At 36.6% G+C, this 24,853-nt stretch overlaps 2 protein-coding genes across 2 annotated transcripts in view; one reads left to right on the top strand and one right to left on the bottom strand.

Annotated features, from left to right (window-relative positions):
- Nucleotides 1–1,020: 1,020 nt before the first annotated feature.
- On the bottom strand, nucleotides 1,021–24,835 carry SGTB (small glutamine rich tetratricopeptide repeat co-chaperone beta). Its single transcript, XM_040090319.2, is given in 13 exon segments — nucleotides 1,021–4,404; nucleotides 5,874–5,957; nucleotides 6,208–6,245; nucleotides 7,878–7,940; nucleotides 8,027–8,165; nucleotides 11,230–11,334; nucleotides 13,657–13,756; nucleotides 17,395–17,464; nucleotides 17,872–17,975; nucleotides 22,974–23,096; nucleotides 24,516–24,620; nucleotides 24,623–24,695; nucleotides 24,698–24,835. Coding segments are annotated over 13 exon segments (1,230 nt in total). The 5' UTR covers nucleotides 24,812–24,835; the 3' UTR covers nucleotides 1,021–4,292.
- Nucleotides 24,708–24,853, top strand: part of NLN (neurolysin) — a 38,591-nt gene continuing 38,445 nt past the window's right edge. Inside the window, exon 1 of the mRNA XM_040090313.2 lies at nucleotides 24,708–24,841. Coding sequence (XP_039946247.1) covers nucleotides 24,810–24,841 — 32 coding nt within the window. The 5' untranslated portion in view covers nucleotides 24,708–24,809. The remainder of the gene's footprint in view (nucleotides 24,842–24,853) is intronic.

Here is a 24,853-nt window from a genome sequence, read left to right as displayed (position 1 = left end):
TTTTAAGTATTTAAACCCTTTTAAAATCACGGCTCTGACAAAACTGTGACAGTTCAAAGGACATGACATCTTACAGAAAAGTTCCTGGAATCCAAATCAAAAAAAATATAACATGGTGTACCTGGCATGGCAGTGTATTTGCATGGTACATGTATACCCATAGGAAATAAAACCTGATAAAGGCATGAGATGAAAAAGTGCAGCTGGCACTGTTGAGGCACTAGGAGCTAGGAATTGGAGTGTAAGCCAAAGACTGTGTTGGTTGTGGCTCACCCTTTGAAGCAAATCTGTGCCAGTTATCTGCAGTCATGAGCAGAGTAGTGCATCCCTGCAGTACAGGACATGCTGTTAACAGGCATGTGTTTTTCCAATTAGGGAACTGAAAACTAAGATAGTAGTACTCAGGTAATTTTTTATTGTTAAAATAAGGTGGTGCCAATTATTCTTTCCATCCCAGAGGCATTTAAATAGATTTTTAAGGAAAAAAAAAAAAAGATAAAAAAACCATCCTGCACTGCTGTCTTAGATCAAATCCTCTAAAGCAAATACAGAAAGAAGTTCAGTCAAGCAGCGTCAAGCACTATGCTATGCTTTTCCCTAGCTCTGTTTTTGACAAAAACTGGAAATATTTTTGGCTGAAATATCTCTGGTCACCCAGAGTAGCCATTTAGTAGATAAAATGGCAACTGTCTTTCCTAGTTTAACACTAGGTAAATTGCTATTAAAGACTCTAATCACCAGTTTATATTTCTCAGCTACCATGTTGGCACTTAGCAGCTTTATTAGTTTTGACACTATTTTCCTTAAGGCTTCCCATGTATAAAATCTTAAGTGTAGTATTCAGTGTTAAAATATTGGATAAATTTAGGACCAGCTTCATATATTGAGGGACTAAGTCCATACAGGAAACAGTAAATTAGAAATGTATCATGCCTATGTGATAAACATGAACAGGTATTTTAAGAATGGTATTCACCTGTTACTTAAGATACATAAAAAATTAAACCAGAAAACCACAACTATACAGACAAAAAAGTGTATTACTTTATTTATAATATATCTTCAAGTGGAACTACACAAATTGAAGGAGATGTAAGCACATGACAGTAAGAGGTAGGAGAGATACAGAAATACTAGACAAATTGCATTATGCCAGGATGACTTTCTGTTGGCATGAAACAATCTACTCAAAGTTAACAGAGCTAGTTCTATCTCAGTATGCATGAGTGATTTTACTTTGCACTTGTTACAAAACCAAGAGCGCGACTCAAACAATTTCTAAGCTGAATATTTTATTAGGTGTCTTTATGATCATAGTTAGAAGAATATACTCCCATGCAAGCACATTACAGGAGTTTACAATTGATTGCAAAATATTTTCTTCTCTAACAAATTATTATACTTAACACACTGATGGAATAGATGGAATGATATAAAACCAATTAGCTGTAAACGTGGATTTGCTCAGTTGAATGATAAAATGCAACTGACCTTAAATTAAAGCAGTATTTACAGGGATTGTGGTTTACCACTTTACCTAGCAGGATGAAAAATTTTAGCGCAAGATACAGTGCAGTTACTACACAGGAAAAGATTCCTTCCACACCCTGTGATTAAGACATGTTGCATGCCTGAGACAATCTAGGCAATTCAAAGAAAGGCAAACTTCAGCATAAATGATCTCTCTGTTCATGGTTTCAGTGGAAAAGCATGTAATGACAGCTCCTGTTACTGGTTTCACTGTTTTTTGTTTAGGCTATAAAGCCCTTTCTGTTAATACACAAGAAACAGAGAATGTTTACTAGTAAAGTATTGTGCCAGTCAGTTGTAGCACGTTCCTGAAAGCTTAGCTAATGCTGCTAACGCTGTAATTATATACTGTGTGTTATCTGAAGTAAAACCTAAACACAACAATATTGTAGCATGTGAAATGAAAGTTACAACTCCATGAAGATGACTTCAAGGGTCGTTTTCATAACTAACCAGTGATTCATTCCATTTAACCTTGGGGATTGTTCTCCTGTAAATCTAGTAAACTACGGAGTTTGTACTTGACAGTACAAGTACACAACTTCTTCTGCCCTCTTTGGATACTAACGTATTTTGTAATTCTTAAGGAACTCTCATTAAATTCATGACACACTGTCTTACAGCAGAAAAGTAACTGAATGCCTGAGGATTGCTGTTGCAAAGTGAGAGTAATTTGAGTTTGTAGAGAGATATTGGCAGACCTGTCCAGTCCACCATGGATTTTTTGGCTCCCCCTATCAAAGTCAGTGAAACAAACTTTGAGCAGCTGAAGATATGAAAGAGAATTAAAAGGAAGTGTGAAGTTTAACAGGATACACAATAGGCGCAATGCTTCTCTCCTGCCACAACACACTATTCCAAGTAATACCCACCCAGAGCCTCCATACATCTTCCTTCTAAAAGGTATTCCTGTCCTACTCAGTGTAATTGAACTTAAGGAAGTTTCCTTAAATGGATTAGATTCAGGATCTGAGCTACCTCTGAAAAAAAATCCCTTTAGGGATTTTCTTTCTTGTCATCAGATGTTGAGTCAGAAGCTGTTACTTGAAAATGCATTTACTGTAAAGCTTAAGTATCTCTACAGCCTGAAGAAAGCAGCTACACCAACCTAAAGAGAGAATTTTAAAATGCATTTTAATGCTGTACATAGGCACACAATTCAATAAAGTATGAAATGCCTTAAAATTGTTTTATTAAGCTTTACCTCTTTATTTAACATATGGTAATGTGGATTTCCTAGATTTGTTTTTTTCTCCAATTCCTTTCATTTCTCCTTGGATCCAACTGCATTTTTCTGTCTGGTTTAGTAGGGTAATATTTATACCATGGATGAACAACTATAATTTGTTAGAATCAAGTATATTACTTAGCCCCAAATTTTGCATTTGCTTCTGCTGGAGGAGCTCTTTTAGCAGCACAAAATCAATTGGATATGAAGTCTGAGGTTCAGGAGTTCCTGTGTATTTTTCTATTTCGAGTCCATTGTTACTCCTCCACATACCCCCTTCAGACTAACTGGCCCTGAGAGATCACTTTGTCTAAGAAGTCAAAGCAGGCTTCTTAAATTTATTTAGATATACTAAGTGAAAAGTGTTGAGAGGCTGTTGAGAACCTCCCTGGGCTAAGAACAAGTGTACTTCATATCAGAAAGCAGTGAGAACAGTAAGCAGAGTAAAAAAAGTTAACACACTGACATACAGAAGAGCAGCATTCTTGCAAGAGTAGTATTAACTGAGCAAGAAACAAGTACTATAGAGTCAAAAAATCTTTAACTTGATTATATAACCATCATTTTAGATAGATATGTGTAATTAAAAAAAAATCCCCAATTGTTTAAGCCAGTGATTTATCACACAGGAATAGAAAAAGAATCCTTCTAAGGCAGTTCTTTTTTTAAAATTTTCAGTACTAGTTATTTGTACAGTCACAGGCTCAGTTTTAGCTTATTACAGTTAAGAATTTTAAGTTTATATTAAATACTGCATACATATGGAATGTAATACAGCTTGCCATGCCTAGGAACATAGTGCCATAATTCTGACCTCCAGGGCTACCATCATGATGTGAGGGTATACATGGCAGTATAAAAGCCTATAACTTCTCTTTCCTTTCCCAGGACACATTCCATATTGATTTCTGTGCATTATCCTACACAGAATTTTCTTCTCCTTCTCTGCAATGTGTGGTACTCCTTCATACGCAGTCATCTCCCTCTCTTCTGCCCAGTGAAGCTGACAAATACTTGCTATTACTCATGAAGGCCCCTCCACAGGATGAGTTTGAAGTATGCTCTATACTCCAACACTACTTAATGCTCATTATAGAAGGGCACATCAGATGGGCCTGTTGTTTCAATACTGTTTAAAGGAGTACAGCCGTCATAATTCACACCATATGAGTAACAAGTCTTTTACACTAGCATTTTAGAAGTAGCTGTTGGGCAAGATCAGCACACTACAAAACTCCTCTCCACTCTGTAGCCCCGGAGGTCAATCTGATGCACATACTGAAATGACTTGGACCTGGGGACTTTAATAAATCACCTATTCAGTGTATTAATTTTCAGAGGAGTAACTACATAAAGGCTATGTTCCAAGTTATGTGCAAGAGATCTGTTTACCAGATTTATTCTTGTTTGCAAACACACACAAAGAATTTTCTGTCTTCTATTCAAGCAGAAGAGTTACAATGGTGCTTTTGCTACTAACTATGGTATGCATTTTGGGGCTATATATCATTCCAATTCATATGACTCCTTGAAGTCAGGAATGTTCTTCAGTGCTGCCACTCAAATATCTGCTCCGGATATGATTTCTCAGTTGCTCTATGAGCTCAGGATTCTGCTGCTGTATCTGCTGTGCAAACTGCTGCCCCCTGTGTTGAACAGTTTTAAGTGAAATCAGCAAGTGAAAGCAACATTTGAAAGAAAACAGGATATCCCAATACAGCTGAAAGTGCATTACATTAAAATTAAGATTAACGACATCTTGATTTACAGTCTTAAGGTATTTGCAGTATTATGAATTTATCTGGTTGAAGTGCCTCCAAACAGATTTACCATCATAAATTTGTTTCTTTAGTATTATCACTTCTACTCGATAACATGGAGGAGAAGAGTATCACCTTACAAAATATATTACCTTTTACGGTAAAATACACATACGCTCCACTAATTTCTTCCCTTTTTGAGAGGATCCACTCTAACTGTTCAAAGTAACTCCTCTTAGAGTTGGCATGCTACCTTATATGAATGGTTCTAGAAACACAGTATGCAGCGTCTCACTTGTACTTGTGAATAAGATGTCATTAAGTGAAAGCAAGCATATTATCAAATTTTTATATCTTGCATGACTGAAGTAATAACAGAACTATCTGTAACAGTTGTAGCTTAAGAGTTAATAGGGGAGATTAATTCAACGTATAAGAGAAGTGTAACCCTTGTTTACTAATAAAAAACAAATAAGTCAAAAATATGGCTTCATTAAAAGCCTAGTGTGTCTCCTCTGTTACTTCTACATTTCGTGCAAGTAGCAAACTATATAAGGACTCCTTCAAACTACAGTGAAGATTGAAGGAAAGCCACATTTTTATAGATGTCTGTGTAGTACACATTTTTGTGAAAAAAGCCCTAGATTTTTGCAGTGAGATTTCTGTCTGTGATGTAAATCGTAAATTACTTTTGCCCTGAAGAGGTGAAACTTAAAAATAGTTTGGAATTGGCTAGAATGTTGAAATAAAGTAAAATTGTATGCCCTATAAGAGATCTTGGATATATAAGGAAATGGCATGTTTTTGTGCAGACCCTTCCAGATGCTTATCATCATTATAATATAAAAGCCTTGGGTCCTGGTTTTTGTAAAGGTATTCTCCATTATCCTGAGTTCCCTGAAACATTCCTCATCTAAATGGAGGGGTGTCAGAGCAGAAATTGGTTTGACTTGTGCCACGTAAGTCTGCAGCTTTCCTAACTAGTATCTGAGATATCAGGTAGTAATTTATCCACACATTTTGAAAGCACATGTAGGAGTATTAAAAGATTTAAAGGATGGTTTTTAGTCCAGGCATTAGAAAATAACAACATATTTTAGGCATTAGAAAATAACAACATATGAGTACCAGAAAGTGAAGCTGAACACACAGCAGTTCAGTCATTCCATTTGATGGAAATGTATGGAGCAAACAAACAAAGTCCTGGAAAATAAGTCTTCAGGTTCTTGGGTTTAATAACAAACAGAGGGAATAGACCACAGTGTAATTCACTTGACATTGCACCCTTTTAAATAGATGTTGCACAGTTATCCTGCTACAAATGTGACAGTTAAAACTGTGCAGTTCTTACTTACGCGTGGATCAGGCTGGACAAATCCGAAAGGCCACCAACCCCAGCAGCAGGGCCACCAATGGCATTTGACATCATCCCTGACATCCTGGAACAGTTAGCATAGTGTTGGTATTGTGGTGTGCAAGGACCTTTACTGTCAGCAATAAGCCCTAGTTCTTTTTTGAATTGCTGAGAGGAAGTAAGTTGTAAGGAAAAGAAACTACACTTTGACAGTAAGCAAAATAAAATTACATTTTCAGTAGTATATCTACATTTCAAAAACATAGCTATACATATTTTATTAATTCAAGCATCTAAAGGCATTTGTTTTAATGGTACTCCATTTTAATACTTACAGTTGTTGAATTTGAGGATTTTGCATTAAGCTTGCTGCCTAGAATAGACAACATACAGCTGAAATTATAAAACATTTACTATTTGGCTATCATGGAGAAAAACATGGGGGAAAACCCACACATGCTGCATTTTGTTTTATTATAGATTAAGTTTACATACAGAGCAAAAAGAATCACTACAGCAATGTATTTAATGGAAGTGAAGCTGATACAATTTGTTATGTGTTAAAGAAAAAATAGTGGTTACAGATTCAGATATGAAAAATATGTCAAGCCATTTAACATAAAAAACCCAATACCAGAAAATGAAACAACCAAAACATTGAAGAATTGCAAGGATAAATGTTCTCTACTGGACTTACTGGACAAAAGTTTGTATTTTTTTGCTTGTCAGCCTGGATAAATTAATTTTGCAACTATTATTAGTACCAGGAATTAAGAGTTACGATTATGGGACACCAAATATTTCAGATCGAGCATGGTTTTGTGGTAATATAGATCTTCTTTGGTAATTGCGTACCTTCTTATTTTGTAGTAAGCATAAGGCTATTTAAATTTCTCACTAATTAGATACCTCTAAAATTATATTGCAGTTGTATAGTGTAAGGGTGTCTATGGACTGATACTATAGGAAAAAAGTCTGATTTTTCAACATTACTAATGTAATTCCTACAGAAATTAGTGTCTGTATGAATGCACCACCAGCACACAAAACACTGTAATGTGCTTCTTACCTCTCTTATTAAAGATACCACAAAAATCAGATATATCAAATATTCATTTTATTGATCAATATGTCATCATATATAGATAACTCAAAAGTAAATGAACTTTTTTCTCTAATTAATTGTTAGATATAAAATATTGCATGCAGGTCAGTTCTGTGCTCAATATAGTGTTAGCTTCTTCCATCAGTAAAAAGCCTTATCTAGTTCAGGGGCCAAAAACCGAGGCTACAAGCAATTTTCTCGAGGTCAGACAACGAGGCAATTTTTTCACCTTTACAAAAAATCAAGTAACTACACCTAGGGAGAATAACTCATTCATTCCTGGATAAAGGCCCTGTGTTCTATCTACTTGACCAGGCATCTTCTGGAAACAATGTAAAAGATCCTTTCCCCAAAGCCAACTCCATACCTCATTGATTCTAAACAGACACAGGTTGTCTTAAGCACATCATGTGGCCCGTGAAGTAGTACACAAAGTTCTAGCTATTTAATCATGAATGCCATCAGAGAACTTGCTCCCTCTTTCCTTGCCTGCTGTCTCTATTATTTGGACCATTTTATCAAGCCAGATGTATGGATCTCTTTTGAGTCCACACAAAAGCACTGGTTGAAATGTGCTGTTCCAGTGAAGCTCTAGAGAGCTTATAAAGTTTTAACTGCCTTCTTCAAGGAAATAAGTTCCAAGGTTTGTTTTTTGTGGGGCTTTTCTGTTTCATTTGTTTTTCTCCAAATTCCATTCTACAAAGTTAATTAATTCCATTTTGTAGAAGTTTTGTAGAAACTTCTTGTTTCAAGTGTAAAATGATGTAGAAAAGCTGAAATTCAATGTAATAAAACCATTGCTATAATAATAATCATTAAAATTGCTTGTTATTCAACAACAGTTGTTCTTAAAAGATCAGTGTTTGAAATGGGATAATGCAAACCTTGAGATATACTTACCATACTAATGAAGGCGGGATTGTTTATCAAGCTTGCCATGTCAAAACTCAGTCCAGTTCCAGTCTACAAATAAATTGCAATTGAAGCTAAGTTTCCTACAAAATCCCAGTTAAAACTATTGTAAATAAATAGATAGAGAGCAAACTTACAGGGCTGGACACGTCTCTTAGTTTCTGTTCTGCTATTTTCAAATTTGACTTGTAAGAGTCATTCTCTGGATCAAGATCCAGTGCTTTTTGGTAACTGGTAACTGCTTCTTCATATTTATTCACTGAGGTCAAAGCCAACCTAATGTGAAATAAAGAAATCCTGGTTAGAACATAAATGATCATCAAAAGCTAATAATACATTTTGTGTTCTAAATAAAACAGCATCTCACAACATGATTTTTAGCTTAGATTTTTAGCACTTAATTGAAACAGGTTATGCTATTGTGGTACTACTGCTTAGTGTAAGCACTAGTTTTTGCAGAAAAGGCGATTCCTCAAGAACACATCTTGCATTGTCTGTTGCACTGTTGCATATATGTGCAAGTTTCATTAAAAACTACTTGGTATCATCAAGTGACTTAGTCACTTTAAGAGCATAAGCTGGATCCAGCATCTGTGACTTTCTGCCTAAGCCCTAAGTGTTTTTTCCAGTTCTTTTGACCCAAGAGATTATTTAGAAACTTACATGGGTAAGTAGGGCAAAGATACTCTTAATATGAGTTATGCAATGTTAAGAAACTGGACCTAAAATTACTTTATTTATTTATATAAAATCATATACTTTTAATAATTACTGTATTAAACATGTGAATAGAGAATATGTTTGATAATTATATTGTTGTCTATACACATTTATATAAAATATTTATGTTATTATAATTATCAATATTTTAAAATATTGGACTTAAAAGCTTTAGCATAGTGGATTTTTGTCTCAGGATCAATGCAAAGTTTCTCCTTTTGTATAATGTACTTCAACAACTTGACAAATGGTTTATACAGCATAGTAGTAATATCTGTAAACTGCTGCAAGAAACCCTTGTATCAGAGCAGCCTACTTAATGTTTTGAAAAAGACTACTCCAGCAGCTGATGAGAGCACAGGCCAGACCTACTACTTTTAAGCAGTATTTGTTTTCAAATTTGATTATCTACTATATTTAAAATATCATCTTTCTTTGAACTATTCCAGAAGTCCATCTAGCTTCAATTCTATCTGCTACTGTATTTTCAATTTATACTGATCAAAAACCAAAACTGATCTTTTCCATATTTTGTAAAATATTTATGCAACCCACATTCAGCTATTTAGTACTTCAGTTTAGCTTCTGTGGCTGAGCTACACAGCCTGGGCTGATAAGCCTGAGCTTATGCCCACTAACAGACCTTGGTCCTTCATCTCATGCAAGTTCAGCATTTTAGACACATCCATGATTGTCATAATTCTCAGTAAGAGTATGAAACTCTAGGAATTTCCAATATTGCTCCTGGAATAATCCACACAATATTAGTGTTTTTTTCTCTTAACTCATTTATCCCCGTAAACAACAGTCTCCCTTTTTGCCCATTTACTTGCCAAAATAGCTTCTGACCAGACAAGAAATGCAATCCATTATTTCTGTGATGCAATAGTGCTTTTTACAGAAAAAGCATTTTACAGAGAAAGTTTCTTGGAGCACAGTACAAGTTAGAACAGCAGACAATTTCTATCCTCACACCTCCTACCCAGACAAGCGGTCTTTCAGGATCATGCTGGAAATACTACCTTTAACTGACATTCCCACTTTAAAACGGCTCCCATCTCTGTATATGTGGCATTTCTGCACCTTTCTGTGACATATAAAAGAATTCTGTCAAATTCTGAGAAAAACTGCTATGTCTCCATAATGCATACAGAGAGCACATCTTTTTCATAAGGATTTTTTGTTGAAAAGGTGTTTTCTACACTGAGGGCATGGGATTTCCAGTTATTATTAAACAAGTAAGTTTCCTCATTCAGCCTATTGCTCATCTGCTGGGTTAAGCAATGGCTTGTAATTCAAAATATGTCCTCTATTAAAACAACCAGACAATAAAATAAAGAGAAGCTTGATTGCCTGAGAATGGTCCCATTTTCAGTGTGTATCAAAGAAGATTGGTCTTACACCCAAAACTCTAAAATAGCCTCCAATCTCCAATTAAATCAGCCTGTAGCAGCCCTCCGTATCAGTGAAATCAAGGGAGCTTGGATTGTGCTATATGAAGAAACAATCTAAGGAGAGTTAAATGAAACAAAACTAATTCAACAACCAATTCAACCTAAAAGTTTTAAACTAATTCATCATTTCAAAAGCTCCTTAGTTTAGGTTGGTATTAGTGAAATGAACTGTATTATGGAAAGTTTTTAAGTGATAGAATTCTACCACATTTTATCTTAAAATAAATGTTGCCTGTATGGTTTTGTCCCAGGCCAACAAGAATTATCACAGTTTCAGGGCATGGTTCAGAATTAAACACAGACCAATGCAGTTTAGCAATAGGTTGTTTCAATGTGGCCACTCCATACTGCAGACTGAATTTTAATAACATGGACATGAGCCATTTCGTGCCAACTGACTCAACAAACAATTCCAAGCATTTTTTAATTTACTGGTATAAATATAACCTCAAAAGATATATGCAGCATTAATTTCACTACCACAATGTGCTTGATTATTGAAAATTAAAAGCTAGACATTTTGGAAGAATGGGCCTTTACTCAAACCAAAGCCTGTTAGAGCATTCCTGACAGTTTTCAGGTAACACTTAAAACCACCCTCAAGAGGTGAGACAGTTAATCTCTCAGACATTGCTGAGAAACCCTGCCAAAGAAACATAGCTTATTCTTCCTAAAATATCTGCTTCCAAAGAGCTACTGAACAGAAAAATTAAGGCTTTATTCCTGCTAGTGTGAAGCACCAGTGCTGTTCTCTAACAGCATCATTAACAGATTCAGTGTTCTAACAGCTGGATTTTGATTACTTGTAACTAGTTAAGTGGTAGAAAAAAAACATCATTACTTCCTAAACTAAATCCAGCATGTTGATAAATAGAAAGAAAAAAACCTGCAAACTGATGAAATCTGATGAAAAATGCTAAATCCAGCAAGTTGATAAATAGAAAAAAACACTGCAAACTGATGAAATCTGATGAAAATGCTAATATCAACCACATGTAAAAAGAGCTGACAGTCTGATAGGGTCATCTCCAGAAAATTTCTATACTTACACAACAACAGTGCTCTTTCTGTAAGTGAACAAAACAACCTGGCTCCACATATTTCAGAAAATCTATGGTGATGTACACATGGGTTTTCAGTGTTTATTCAGATTTCTATTAGCTTACCCCATTCTTCCATATGCTTTGCTGTACTTTGGATCTATTGCTATGGCACTCTCACAGTCCTTTATTGCTTCCCTGAAGTTGTTGAGCTTACTTTGAGCAGCAGCCCTAAGAGAAAAATGGTAAGGAAATGAAGCTTTGTCAAACCCAACCAAACTATCAACCAAACCAAACCAAAAAAAACCCAAAAAAACCCACCAAAACCCAAACAAAACAACCAAACCCCAAGCCTAGATATTCACATCTTTGTGACTCATTTAATCTTACTGACTTTTCATTCACAATTTAGGCTATGTTTAACTTTCTTTAATGAAGTAGGGCAAGCAAACGTTCTGAGCTAAGTATGTGCCCAAAATCTGGACTGTGGTTTTGAAGAACATGCACTCACCTCTGAGGACACAAAGGACAAATAATTCTAAGGAACTGTCTAAGATCTAGCATATGACTATGCAAAAAAAATCATAAAGCCTATTACAAAAAGTGAAACTGACAAGTAGTCATTTATATAAAATCACTTTTTAAGGAAAAATGTTTTATACAATTGGTGTTTTCCAGCAAGAAGTATAATTTTACAGCCATTCAAAGGAATGCTGTGATTTTTCCCTGCTCAGGTTTTTAGAAGTCAGCTCAAACCTGTAGGTAAATCACAATAACATTTCTCAGTAACTTCTGCATTGCTAAATTACAGTTGCATCTCTATACTGGTGAAATACTAAATGTTGCAGATGTATTAATACAATAAGATTAAAGACTTGACCAAATTAAAAAGGACATTGAAAGACATTAATAATCAAAACTTCACCAGTTTGAAAGGTCTCAAGACACACTCATTTATTCTTCCTTGTTTAAAAAAAATATTGTTGAAATTACAGTATTTTCATTGCATAAAGCATATCTCTTTTTTATTAAGAATCCATTCTCCTGTGATTAGCTCCTAGTTGCATGGGGTTTTCTGACTTTGATTAAAATGTCTTCTGAATGGGACTACTTATCTATTTTGGGCTGTTTAACAGTTGTCCAACTCCACAGATGCCAGTGAAGATTTATAAATAAAAGCTGGGGGCAATGCTTGTTCTCACATGTGTTTGAACAGAAAACATTTTTCCATGCTCACAAGAAGATTTACATGGCCAGTTAAAATTCTGAGGGCATATGAGCCCACTCTTTTTTGCACTGCTGTGAATAAAAAGCAATTCCACTATGCAGCATGTCCCCATGGCTCCCAAATTTAAGATAAGAATAAGGTATATACTTATTGAAGTATATACTCAATCATCCACAAAACTCCAAATGACTCCTGTTTTCTTTTAAATAATTATATACAATACTGCACTGACATCAAGATACATTTCAGTTCTCACAAATGTGGTATGTGATACAACACAAAAATTACTTCTGCTCTTGCTAATTACAGCTTTGACATTTAGGTCCCTACTGAGGAAACTTCCAGTGATTTGGGGAAGCTTTCGAATCTGGTCTAATATTTCCATTTTATACATAAAGTGACTCGTGATCAGTTTTCCAAAGAAATATAAATGATTTACACTTTTGAACTGCCAACCTAAACGTGTAACATGTTAGCAAATTGCATCATTTCCTTTCTCTTTAAACTTGCCTTTCAACACTGAATTTTTCATTTGTATTTATCATAAACTAAACTCCGTAGCAATGGATGCAGAGCTTGAAAAATAGTGTAATCCAGTGGGCAAAGTTCCACAAAGCCAGATCGACAGCACTTAATATATCTTATATCCTTAAATTAATAATGGAGGCACTCTAGAGGTGGGCTCATTCCAGCAGGGCCTAAAATCAAGACTGCCTTTGCCCTTGGGCTGGTTTTCCAGGCAGTGTTCCGCAAGAGCAGACAGCTGTGCCTAGGTTAACATGCCCTTCCAAGCCTATCTGCTGTCCAATCACTCTCTTCTTCATTCATGATGGGAAAGAACAGATTAGATAAGAAAACTGTAACAGCAGCATTGTTATTTTTCAACAGGTCACACATGAAAATACTGAGTATTTACAAAATGCTTGAAATCTCCAAAATAGTATTCCTGCATTGATTTTTTTTTTTGCCAGAGGTAGCTAGTACTCAAGGAGATAGAGCGAGCAGCTGAGACACTAGAACACCAGAGAAGAAGGCTTTTACTACTCTCAGCAGGCTGGAAATCACAGCCTATGCTATGATTTAATACAGACAACCTGATGCACACAATACCTGATCTGAAAAGTTTAAGTAATTTTAAAGCCCATTTTAACTTGATACAGAGAGGCTGAATGAGCTCACTTTCATTCTAATTTTACAAATCTAACAATCAATTTCTAAATAGTGGGGTTTCTAGCCTCATGTTACTTAGACCTACTTCACAATTTATCTTTAAAATAATGTTAACAAAGTCCAGGAGTGAAAGGTGTGTATCTTCTTGGTTTTACCTGTTGCAGTAATAGACTGCATTGTTTGGATCCAGTTCTATAGCCCTAGTGTAACAATCCACTGCAGCACCATAATTTTCTTCCTTCATATGATTATTACCTGAAATAAATTATAAAAGAGCTCTTAAGTAGTTAGATGAGACAGCTCTGTGTGAAAGAAACAGAGTGGCTACCTTATAGCGTCTATCTAAGTGAGGTATGACTGCACTTTTTTGAGATACATTCCTTTAAACAGAAAAGTCATGGAATAATGCAAATAAAAATATCTACTATGTCTGTGAAGTTCATGATGTACATTAATAGTACAAAATAATCAGTACGTCACAGAAACCCTCCTCTTTTTATCTTGGTGTTTCAGACTTTCCAGCTAGTTTCTGCTGTTAAGGAAAGATCATTTCACTGAGAAGTGTCATTGTAATTGCAGTTCCACACTAATGCAGACTCATCAGTCTTAACTATCTTTGCAAGTCCAATATGCTATGTGAAATTCTTCATCTAGTTTTCTTATATGTCTCAACAACTTGCTTGTAACTATCTAAATAACACACACAAAAAAAGATCAAAAAGTAGAACTAAGCACGTAAGCCCCATTTTTGTGATACAACAAAATTAACTCATTAAGATAATGAAAATATGTATAGCATAAGCAATCTAAAAGGATTCAGAAGTAAAATTTCTCACCAAGGAAGCTTCTAGAACTTCTTAGAACTTCAACTGTAACAAAGTTTCACATTTCATATGTTTTTAAGTCCAGTGGAAAAAAACTAGAAACTTCTGTATAATTTCTCTATGGACAGAAAATTCTGGACTAAGGTCTTTCAAAGCAAGACACCTTATGCACTTTTTGTCCCCAACCCAAGGCAATCCTAACAGTTTCTGTCCTTCCTGATGACACAGTAGTAGAAAACTCAAGTTCAGAATGCCCAAACTTGTCTGTGGTCCTGCTACTATCAATTTTTGGCCAGCTAGACCCTACAGAAACCTTGATTTCCTAGAAATGTCAAGAAATTATCAGGAAAATTACAGACTTCCACTGACTTCTTGTATTTCGGCCAGATATTTAAAACTTCTCCCAAAATAAACAAGTCAAGGGATAGGTCAAGAGGTTACTACTGATGTAGGTAACTGCGTAAGCAAAGGCTAGAAAAGTTCGGTCAGTGCAACAGTTTATCTCTGAGCGAAAGCAAGACTGTGGAACAAATCCTCAGCGCTTGCACCAACTAGAACAACTGTACTTGCATTTATCTGTGAACACAGAGAGCTTAGTCAACAAAACCAGATTTAAGTAACAAAGCATCATCAGAGTAGTACAAAATCACATCCTCTAATAGTGCTGCACTAGACTGTAAGTACAGTAAGTATTCCCTTCCAGTGAGAAGTCAAACAAACTGTACTTGCATGAATACCTTCAAAATACACACAGAATGTAACAATATCTTTCTTGTTTCTAGAGGCCCACTGTTTACGCAGCTTTCCTTTGTTCTAAGGTAAAGATCTGTACACTAAATTATGCTGTCAGACAAAAAAGCCTTGCAAATTAGCTGCACTCGGCAAGATTGCAGCAGTTAGCGTTCCTTTAAAACAAAAATACCATCAATGACTATCAACGTTAGAATTTCTGATACTGGTCTGAAGATGACCCAGGGTACAAGGCTAAGTTGGAGATAGTATCAGTGCATACCCTTGTTGTTATCTCTCCCTCCAGCTGCAACCTTGCTAAAGGAAAACAAAAAAATAGCTAGATCTACTAACTCTGCTGAGGTAAGAAACTGTATTATTCTATTTTAATATCATACAAAATCCTTAAGACAAAAAAATTACACAAACGGTTATGCTTTTGAACATGTGTCCTCTATACTGAAAATACTACCTATTGCTGTAATTATGCTGTGGTAATAAAACACAGGTTTTCTTACAATCAGGCCACCGGCACACTGTACAAACCCGCACATAATCTGTGCTCTTACACATCTTACACTAAGCCATAGTGTCAAATGAAATGCAAAGTTAGGTGAGTAAATTCAAGTATTGAGTAGTCTGAAGGGTATATTACCTCCTGATTACCAAGAAAGAAAATTCATCTCCCTGATTTTGTTTTGCCATTCATTCGATAATTTGTACAAATATTAGGGCGGGTTTGAGACAAGAGGAGGAGCAGGCTGCTAGCCACAAAGGTGAGGGAAGTTATTCCATTGGTAAGGGCATACAGATAGAAGTGAGGAAGTCACAGTTATAGAATTAGGATATTATAGAAGATACACATCAAATAGACTTCTCCAAGTTGTCAACTTAATTTCCTAACTCAGGCTAGGAAATGCTCATAACTGAAAAGCGTGATAGTGGTGATAGATAGTATATGTGTGAACATGTAGAGGATCAAACCAACAGAGAAAGCAGGACACTAAGTTTTAATTTTATTGTGGGAAATTACCAGAGGCATTTCAAGCAGTTCAGTTGGTCCTTTGCTAAAGTTTAGACCCTTCCAATTTTTTGCAGTAGAGCTGTGGAATTGTTTTGGAAAAACCACACGAAGACTAACACATAGCACATGCTAATTTCATTTCCTCAGTCTAGTTCACAGACCATTGTGCACCGAAAGACAGCAAGACTGAAGTCACCGATTTAAAGCAGCTATGACACCCACACCTGCAAAGTGCTGGCTATTCCTACAGTTCAATAACCATACTGAGACCTAGAGGTATTCTTCACTTCCCATGAGTTGGCAGTTACAGCAAAACAAAAGACAGCATGCATAGCAGAGAGGTTACAACTGATTAACATATTTTTGTGACCTAACCATGTTTGAACTCTTATCCTCAGAATTAAAGAGCTAATGAGCAAGTCCAACAGTCAGGAAAACTTACTTTCAAAGCCAGAATTGGACTGCATTAATGATTACAGATAACCAGTTTTAAGGTAAGAGAGATATGGAATTCATTTCAAAAAACAGTAGGACTTCTTCCACATTATTATGGAAATTTTGAGAGGATGACATCTGCCTTGCAATTAGAAGTTTACTTATTTTTCCTATGAAACTCAACTACCTGGAAATCTAACAGGTCATAAACAATGTGATTCAGAAAGCATCAATCCATAACAATTCATAAGAGTTATCAGTGCTACATGCTTTTTTCCATTCCCCTCCCCTTCTTTTTGAGGGGAAATGACATGGATTCCTTCTTAGGCAGCATTAGTGACTTCTGTGGTACAGCTGCTTTTCCTCACAATAACAGCTGCCAAAGGGAAAATAAACAACTGGCTTGTCTGCAATTTTTATAAAGCACACAAATAATTTCACATATGTGAAATATTAACCCTAGTAAGCCCACAAGAATTTTTCCATTGGCTTCTGTTGGGTCAGTTTTTTACCAATGTTTGACATCACATACCCATTTCAATAAAAGCAGAAACTTTTATAACAGTTCCATGCACAAACAGCCAGACAATAGCTGTTCATTCTTTAAAGCTTCTGCTGCTTAGGAATGCTTCCAACTTTACATGTTATCCCTTAGATTTTAAGCAACCTCCAGAGCCAAGAAAAGAATAAACATTATTTCTTTTGCTCCTGGATGGAACAAATCACTTAGCCCTCCTACAACATAGCAGTCACCGGAGAATCTATAAACTGAAGTGGTTTTGGGGGGTGTTTGGTACCCAGCTGCTATACTATCACTACCCACAATGATGCAGAAACATAATAAATACATAATGCAATTTATTTCTATTTTTCTTACAAACCTTCATCCTTCAGTTGGTCAGCCTTTACAATGCCTTCTGGTAAAGAACGTGAGAGAGGCAGCATCTCGTTCTGTATGGGGAAGAAAACCCAAGATTTTTTCCTTTAATATATAAGCCCTGATTTTATTAAAAAACCTTTTAGAAAGAAGTGAGAAGCATCAGCAAACTATGAATGACATCAGGCATCTATCTCTGGGAATTGCAAACTGCTTAAATGAAGAATAAAAACCTTCAAGTGAGAATGAGGCATCCACTCTGTTTCTATATGGAATTTTCCTTGTCTAGCTGAAATTAATTCCTCCCACTGTCCCCAAAGATTCACATTATACTAGCTTTTATGGAAATGTAGGTTTTTCCATATTTTCCTTAAGTATTCATATCATTTTGACCTATATAGCATTTTAATATTGTGTATGCAATATGAAACCCTAGCACATATTGGCAGAGTTAACTCTAGAATCTAAATTAAATTCTTACCTTTTGAATAGAATTTGTGAACATTTCTATCAAATGCTGTGAAGATGCAAGATGAGTATCTTCCAGGGTAATCTTAAACACAGTCTCCAGACACTGAATTGCAACTTGCAGGAAAAAAAAAAAAATAATAACATAAGTCACCAGTTTCTCAATAGAAGCATAACTTCACTAATTTATTTATAAAGCTGTGACTCACTTCCTTATTCAGCTAGTAAAAGCAGCTCTTTGGAACATATCAAAAAATAAAGAGAGGCTACCTGTTCCCCACAGAATTAGCTTGCTGAAAAAGATCTAAGATATACAAAATCCACATATAGTTTGGCCATTATATTTAATTTCAGTTCTTTCAGTCTCTTAAAGTTTTTCTTTAAATATAAAAATATAGTGATTTAACAAAAGCACCACAACTCATAATACAACTATGAATGTCCATGTGTCACACAGCCCAACTCAAACACACAACTGGCGTATATTTGTGTGCCATAACAGCCAGAAGAAAATGGCACATCTTTACTGCACACAATATAGGCAAGATACTTATTACTCTTCTGTTTTTTGGAATAAAATGTATTTATTTGAAGATACTTTATTAATCAAATGCTGTATTAATCCCAAACCTTTATCCTATAAAAAATATATCTGCAATATGCTTTCACGTGTTCTCTGTGTGTAAGGATTAAATGGCCCTCCCAAACCTGCAATAATGCAAATGCACTCACAGTAAATCTGGAACTCTAGAGCCATATCCCTAGCTAAAGTATTAAATGTTCTCATATTTTTAGACAAAAAAAGATCAGTGGCAATTACTATATACAATTCTGTCTATAAACATACGTAAATATATATATATATATACACACACACAGCTACAGTACTATTGCAAATGATATAATTATTTTCCCTATAATCTTAAGACCCTAGTACAACATTTTTTATTAACATGTATCATCTAAATGTTTTAGACTGAAAACTGAGGAGGAACAAAGAAGGGTCTTTGTAAAGCCTAGCTTGAACAGAAAAATGGCTGTTTTAATACAAATTATAGACAAGCAGGAGGATCTGAATTCAAATTAAGTATCAGCAAAAGCAGATTCTTAGTGTTTAAGCTTACCCCCAATCCAATGTTAGTGTAAAAAATATAATATTAATTATTATTTGCATTACAATGAAACTGAATACTGCTTCAAAATTAGAAAAGGAAAATTACTGAAGGTTAAAAAGAGTAAGGCCAGTTTTTATCTTCTATGTCACAGCTGGCAGGAAGGGGAGAGGGGAAGAGATTTGTAAGACAGATGACATTTGTAGAACATAGATGTAATTTTTTTTAAAAAATATACAATAGAAATTTCTTACAAACAGTATAGCATGACACAAAGTTAAAGCTGAAAACATGTAACAATGTTCAACACTGCTAAATATGCATACAAGTTCAACACTGCAAATATGCTCCTATAATCTATAAATCAATTGAACAGGTTCTAAATCACCCAGTAAGAGCACTAAGGGATTTGGGTTAAACTCCTTTGTCTCCTGCTAAGTGAAAAACTTAATTCTTATAAACACAGATTATGCTGAATTTTGAAATATATATAAACCCTTAATAGTACTTTTTTAGTAGGCCGATTATGAAATCAGTGAAATAACACGCATCATTTTTCCTTATAAGACTTAATAGGAAGCCACTTGCAGTAGTTTACTTACTAATTTTCCCTGCTAGTTTATTTTTACTGAAAGGCACTCCCTTTTCTGAATGCCTCTCCTCACTTTAGTTTTGCATAAATTCAAAATACAACCCCATCCCTTATCTTTCTCAAGGTATCAAATCTATGACAACAAACTTCTATGATATAGAAGAGTTTTGCAAAATGTAGAAGTGCACATTATCTGTAAACAAAATTATTCTGACTATAGTATTATTAGTACCCAGCATTTTCATCAAATAATTAGCTGGTGCTGTGAATTCCCACATTTCTCCTTTAAGTGGAAAATGGAATTTATAATCCTATTTATCACAGACATAACAAAATTTAGACCTCATATAAGATGAATCAATAGGTTAGAATAATCACCGGCTAAATATAAGCCAACAAAAGAAACCCACATAGAAATAAACATTGCTAAACAGAAACATTTTCGAATCAGAAAATAATAAGTTGTGACAAGGTCAGTAAGTGCATTGTTTTAATGCCACACAAAAACACGACTTCAGTAAAGTCAAAGGAGTGGAAACTTGTGTTTTGCCTGAAAAGTTTCTCAGGAGGCCAGACTGCCAGCACCTTGCTATCTATCAAAGTGAGGCACTGTCAAATGCTGCAAGCTCGATATTATCAGGGAAAGACCTGATGCACCATGTGAGCTATTCACCTAAGATTTTTCCTATGTCTGGTACCAAAGGCCAAAGTTCTCTGTTCCCCCAGTCAGCTCATCATCCACCTGGATGGTGGCTGAAGCTTGAAGTGACCACCTCGCAAACCACTTCCCTGCTGGACAGCTGGGGCTCACACCAACACACACTATCTGACAATGCCAGGACCCGGGCTGTGCTGCAACCCAGCTCTGTGTCCTCACTGCCACAAGACTCCAGGATGTTTGCTGTCCAAACACAAGTTTGCATCACCAAGCAGCACGAAGGCATCACAGCCAACATGCAGGCTGAACAAAGAGCATTAACTGGGCTGCTGAGGCCCCCTTAGCACTGGCTGTCATCTTGCTTCATCTTACACATAACCTTACCCATGTCAAGTACTATGTGCATTCACTGCCTTCCTGTTTTGGAAACACTGCCTTAGAGAAATTAGTTGTTGTATATCAATTATAGAAGAAAGAAGATAATCACAGCCTTGCACATGTTGTAGAGACTTTTTGCTTTCATCCCACAGAAACAGGTGCTATAGAAAAGAAGAAAGAAAGAGTGACAGAAAAAAAAACCCCACCCTGTAAACAAGAAAGCGAAATAACTGTAATTTAAGCAGTCTAAAATATAACTTGGAAGAAGTTTCTCGTTCATACAAAAGAGTTGAGCAGTAACCACTAGGGATCTGTATCACTGCTCTGGATGCTAGGGGAATATATTTCTCTTGTCTACCTCTTGCAATTACTCTGCTTTCTCAAAATAAGGCATTTTTATTCATCAAGCAAGTAAAAAATTCCTAAAGGAAATTTACACTCTCATTGACATTTCTATATAATTCTAACATGCAATATACAGGTTATCATTGAGTATGAATACATCCTAGACTTGTATTTTATAAAAGCTCCAATTTTTTTTTGTGATGTTCTCTTTTTTGTTGTTGTTTTATGGGAAATGGGAACTGTTTGAATTACTTCTTAGCACATGATACAGTGTTTTATCTTTTCACAGACACCAAGTAAGTACATAAGGTACCCACAAAAACTATCAGTCAATTCTTTTCTTCCCTTATAGTCCACCTAACATTAAACACTTCAGTAAGACTTGGCTATTGCTACTCTACATGCACTAAAGATATTTTGCACAACTAAAATGAGTCTATTTTTCAGAATGCCCGCCTCTTATCTTCTAACACATAGCATATGGTACCACACTTGTGGCAGAGCACAAATCTAAAAATAGGATTTCAGATCTGTATTAAAATGGTAAATTTTGCATTGGCTTTTAAGCACAGCTGAGGTTTTGTAATATTTTTATTTAGAAAATTGATTCTTAAAATTGATTCTTTCATCTACACATTGGCTAAGGTTGTTCAAAGACATATTATCAGCTAAGTTTTCCGTTTACAAGTTTCATTATAAAAACAAAAGTAAATCTCTTCATCTCTCATTATATATGATTTCCAAAAACATTGTTTATGTTCATCAGATGAACAACATAATCTGACACAGGTTGAATTTGTTGACGCTTTTCAAATGTACAAAATGCTCCAGATTCTGACGTAAAACCAAATCTTTTGGCTTTTATTCCTTTATCCTTTGAAAATAATGACACAAAGCTTTCTTTCTTGTTTACTTTTGAGAACAACTACACTGGACAGCTAATAGATAATAGAAGGAAGCACACTCCAGGTTTATCTTTTAATTTATGCCTCTGAGAAGCAGGACATGCTTTGCATCTCAGCAAGGTCTCTCCATGCCTAACAATTCACAGAACTCAGTGATCAACTGCACTGCTGGTCCTAGATTTCTCCCTCCAAATTCCTCCTCTGGCTGATGCACACGACCGAAGATTGCTTGAAACAGTAGAGAGATCTTTTCAAAAGATGCCATGAAAAACTAACTGCAGTGTTAAGTCTTCTTTCAATTCCCCATTCTGATACCACCTGACATGAAGTCTCCAGGAATTAGGGAAAAGGAGTCAGAGCAGTATAAAGGAGAACATCAAATACTAGAAGGTTACAAAGACCTAATGAGCATCTGTCAATAGAGAAATACAGAGGGACTATGTCTACAGACAAGTGAACTTGCATTTATAGTAGAAGCTATATGATACTGAAAATATTCCCTGCCACATACTCTTTGGGGCCAGTACTCAAGTGAAAAAGAAATGCAAAGCATTTATCTTATTTTCTTTGGATGTCTTTTTCCTCACAAATAACATAGAATCCTTGAAAGTAGGAAACAGTTCTTCTCATAAACCAAAATCAATATAGTAATTGTTTTACTTTCTCTGTAACAGCAGAGCTACTAACAGATGCAAAACGCAGAAAGAAACCAAACATAAAAGAGAGGAAGAAGCAGCAGCAATTTGTGGTATGCATACACAAGTCATTACCAGTGTCTGCATTATAGCACTGCTTAACTTAGAATCATTGGATTGTTCAGGTTGGGAAAGACCTCTGCAACTGATGTGACTTAAAGTACCTGTTGCTCAAATTAAGGCACTACACATTTGCAGTTTTATAATACTTTTTAAATAAGAGACACCTTAAAATTAATAATCTCAGAAACATTAGGATCATTATCTTTCTTATTTGCAGATATTTGGTGGCAGTCTCATTTATGTCACTTCAGTTACTTACTGCGATATTATACATAAAGGAATTTAACACTTGTGTATGTACTATATACACACACACATGTATATGTATATATACATAAAAATATATGAAAACACCTTGATTGCTTACCTTCCAAGCTTTCTTGTTCATCTGGAGTGAAAGTATCCATCTGACTCTGTTCTCTCAAGAAATGGATGACTGCATAAACCAAGCGCTTGACTGATGACATGTTGAAATTGTTTTCTGTTATGTCTTAAAAACAACAGAATCTCTTATTTCAGAAAAATTACTCCCTACAGTCTTCCAACCTCCTAGTAACCTCAGTAAGAAGTACACACAGTACATAAAACCTAATCCTTCACCAGAAAGCCCAATAACACAATGCCTTGAAAAAAGTAGTGAATTTGCACAGATCAGGGAAAACTGCTACAATCATGTAGTCTATCAGCAAACAAGCATATATTTCCTCCAATTCATTCCTGGAAGACAAGTTCACCAAAGCTAAAATAATTTAGCAGCTTATTTTTCATTTACAGGGTTTTTTTAATGGTTTGCACTTTATTTATATATATGCTTGCAAGTAGGAGCACATGCTGAAGTCAAATCCAATTAAAAAGGCACTGTGATAAATATAATGACATAAAGAAACACTCTTCAGTAGAAGTTGGTTTATGATATGACTTAGTGTTACCCTTTCATAAAAGATGTTCTTTGGTCTGATACGGTGTTATCCTTGGACAAAAGATGTTCTATGGTGTGACACACACACAGCACTATCCTTTGGTAAAAGGTGTTCTGCGGTGTGACATGCACAGTGTTATCCGTCAATAAGAGATGTTCTATGGTGTGACAGTGTTATCCTTTCATAAAAGGTGTTCTCTGGTGTGACACGGCGATATCTTTTCATAAAAGGTGTTCTCCGGTGTGACACGCTATTATCCTTTAATAAAAGGTGTTCTATGATGTGACACAGTGTTATCCTTTCATAAAAGGTGTTCTCTGGTGTGACACGCTATTATCCTTTCATAAAAGGTGTTCTATGCTCTGACATGGTGCTCTGAGCAGTTTATTGTCACTTTGGACAAAGAAATGGAACACCATGACCTCAAGGCATACTTGTGATTAGTGACACTCCTGGCTCTGTCTGATTTCCATTCAGCATCAGTCGGGAGTTACATAACTCGGAGGACAATTTTAGTCACAACTTTTCAAGTTATTTTTCCTTAAATCATTTTGATTTAAAAGGGCACAACCGTATCCAGTTCTCCAAGCAAAGCGGGTTTAAAACACAGCACTAAATCAAGAGCAAGATCAGAACCGGCGCTCGCCACGTTATTTTCTCCCAACAACCCGCCAGCAAACCGGCGTGCGGCCAAAGCCGCACCAGGCAGATCCCGTCGCGGAGACGGAGAGAGCCTGGAAGGCCGCCGGCTGAGGATGCACAGGGGCGAGCACCGGGGTACCCCACCGGGGACAGCGCTCCCGCCCCACGCCCACCTCCCGCTCCCTCCCCAGGCCCGGGTCCGCTCGCTCGGGCCCCAAGGACGGCTCCGCACCACCCGCGGCCGATCCGCCCGGAGCCCGATCCGCCCCACCGGCCCCGAGCTCCACGGACCGGGGGCTGCGAGGAAGCGGCGCGCAGCCCTCCCACCCCCGCGGCATCGCCCTTACCGTGCGAGATGCGGCGAGTCCGCGCTGCCTCCGGCTGCGAGACGCCAGGGACGCGGGGGCGTGCGGAGGCGGCGGAAGCGGATGCGCAGGAGCGCGGCGGAGCGCTGCACCCGCGGGCGGCGAGAGGGCAGTGAGAGGGCGACGCGGCGGCGGGAGCAAAGCCGGGTCTTCCTCCTCCTCCTCCTCTCCTGCCTCCTCCTCTCCTCTGCCGCCTGTCCTTCCTCCTCCGGTCTTTTCTCCTCCTTCTCTCCTCCTCCTCCTCCTCGGCCGCCACCGCCCCCCGCGCCGCCCCCCATGCTGTCGCTGTGCGCGGGCGCGGCTCGCAGGTAGGCGCGCAG

This window comes from Hirundo rustica, chromosome Z (genome assembly GCF_015227805.2).
Source record: "Hirundo rustica isolate bHirRus1 chromosome Z, bHirRus1.pri.v3, whole genome shotgun sequence".
Taxonomy (NCBI): Eukaryota; Metazoa; Chordata; class Aves; order Passeriformes; family Hirundinidae; genus Hirundo; species Hirundo rustica.
The sequence above is the reverse complement of the archived record's forward strand: the minus strand, read 5'-3'. Positions and strand labels throughout refer to the sequence as shown.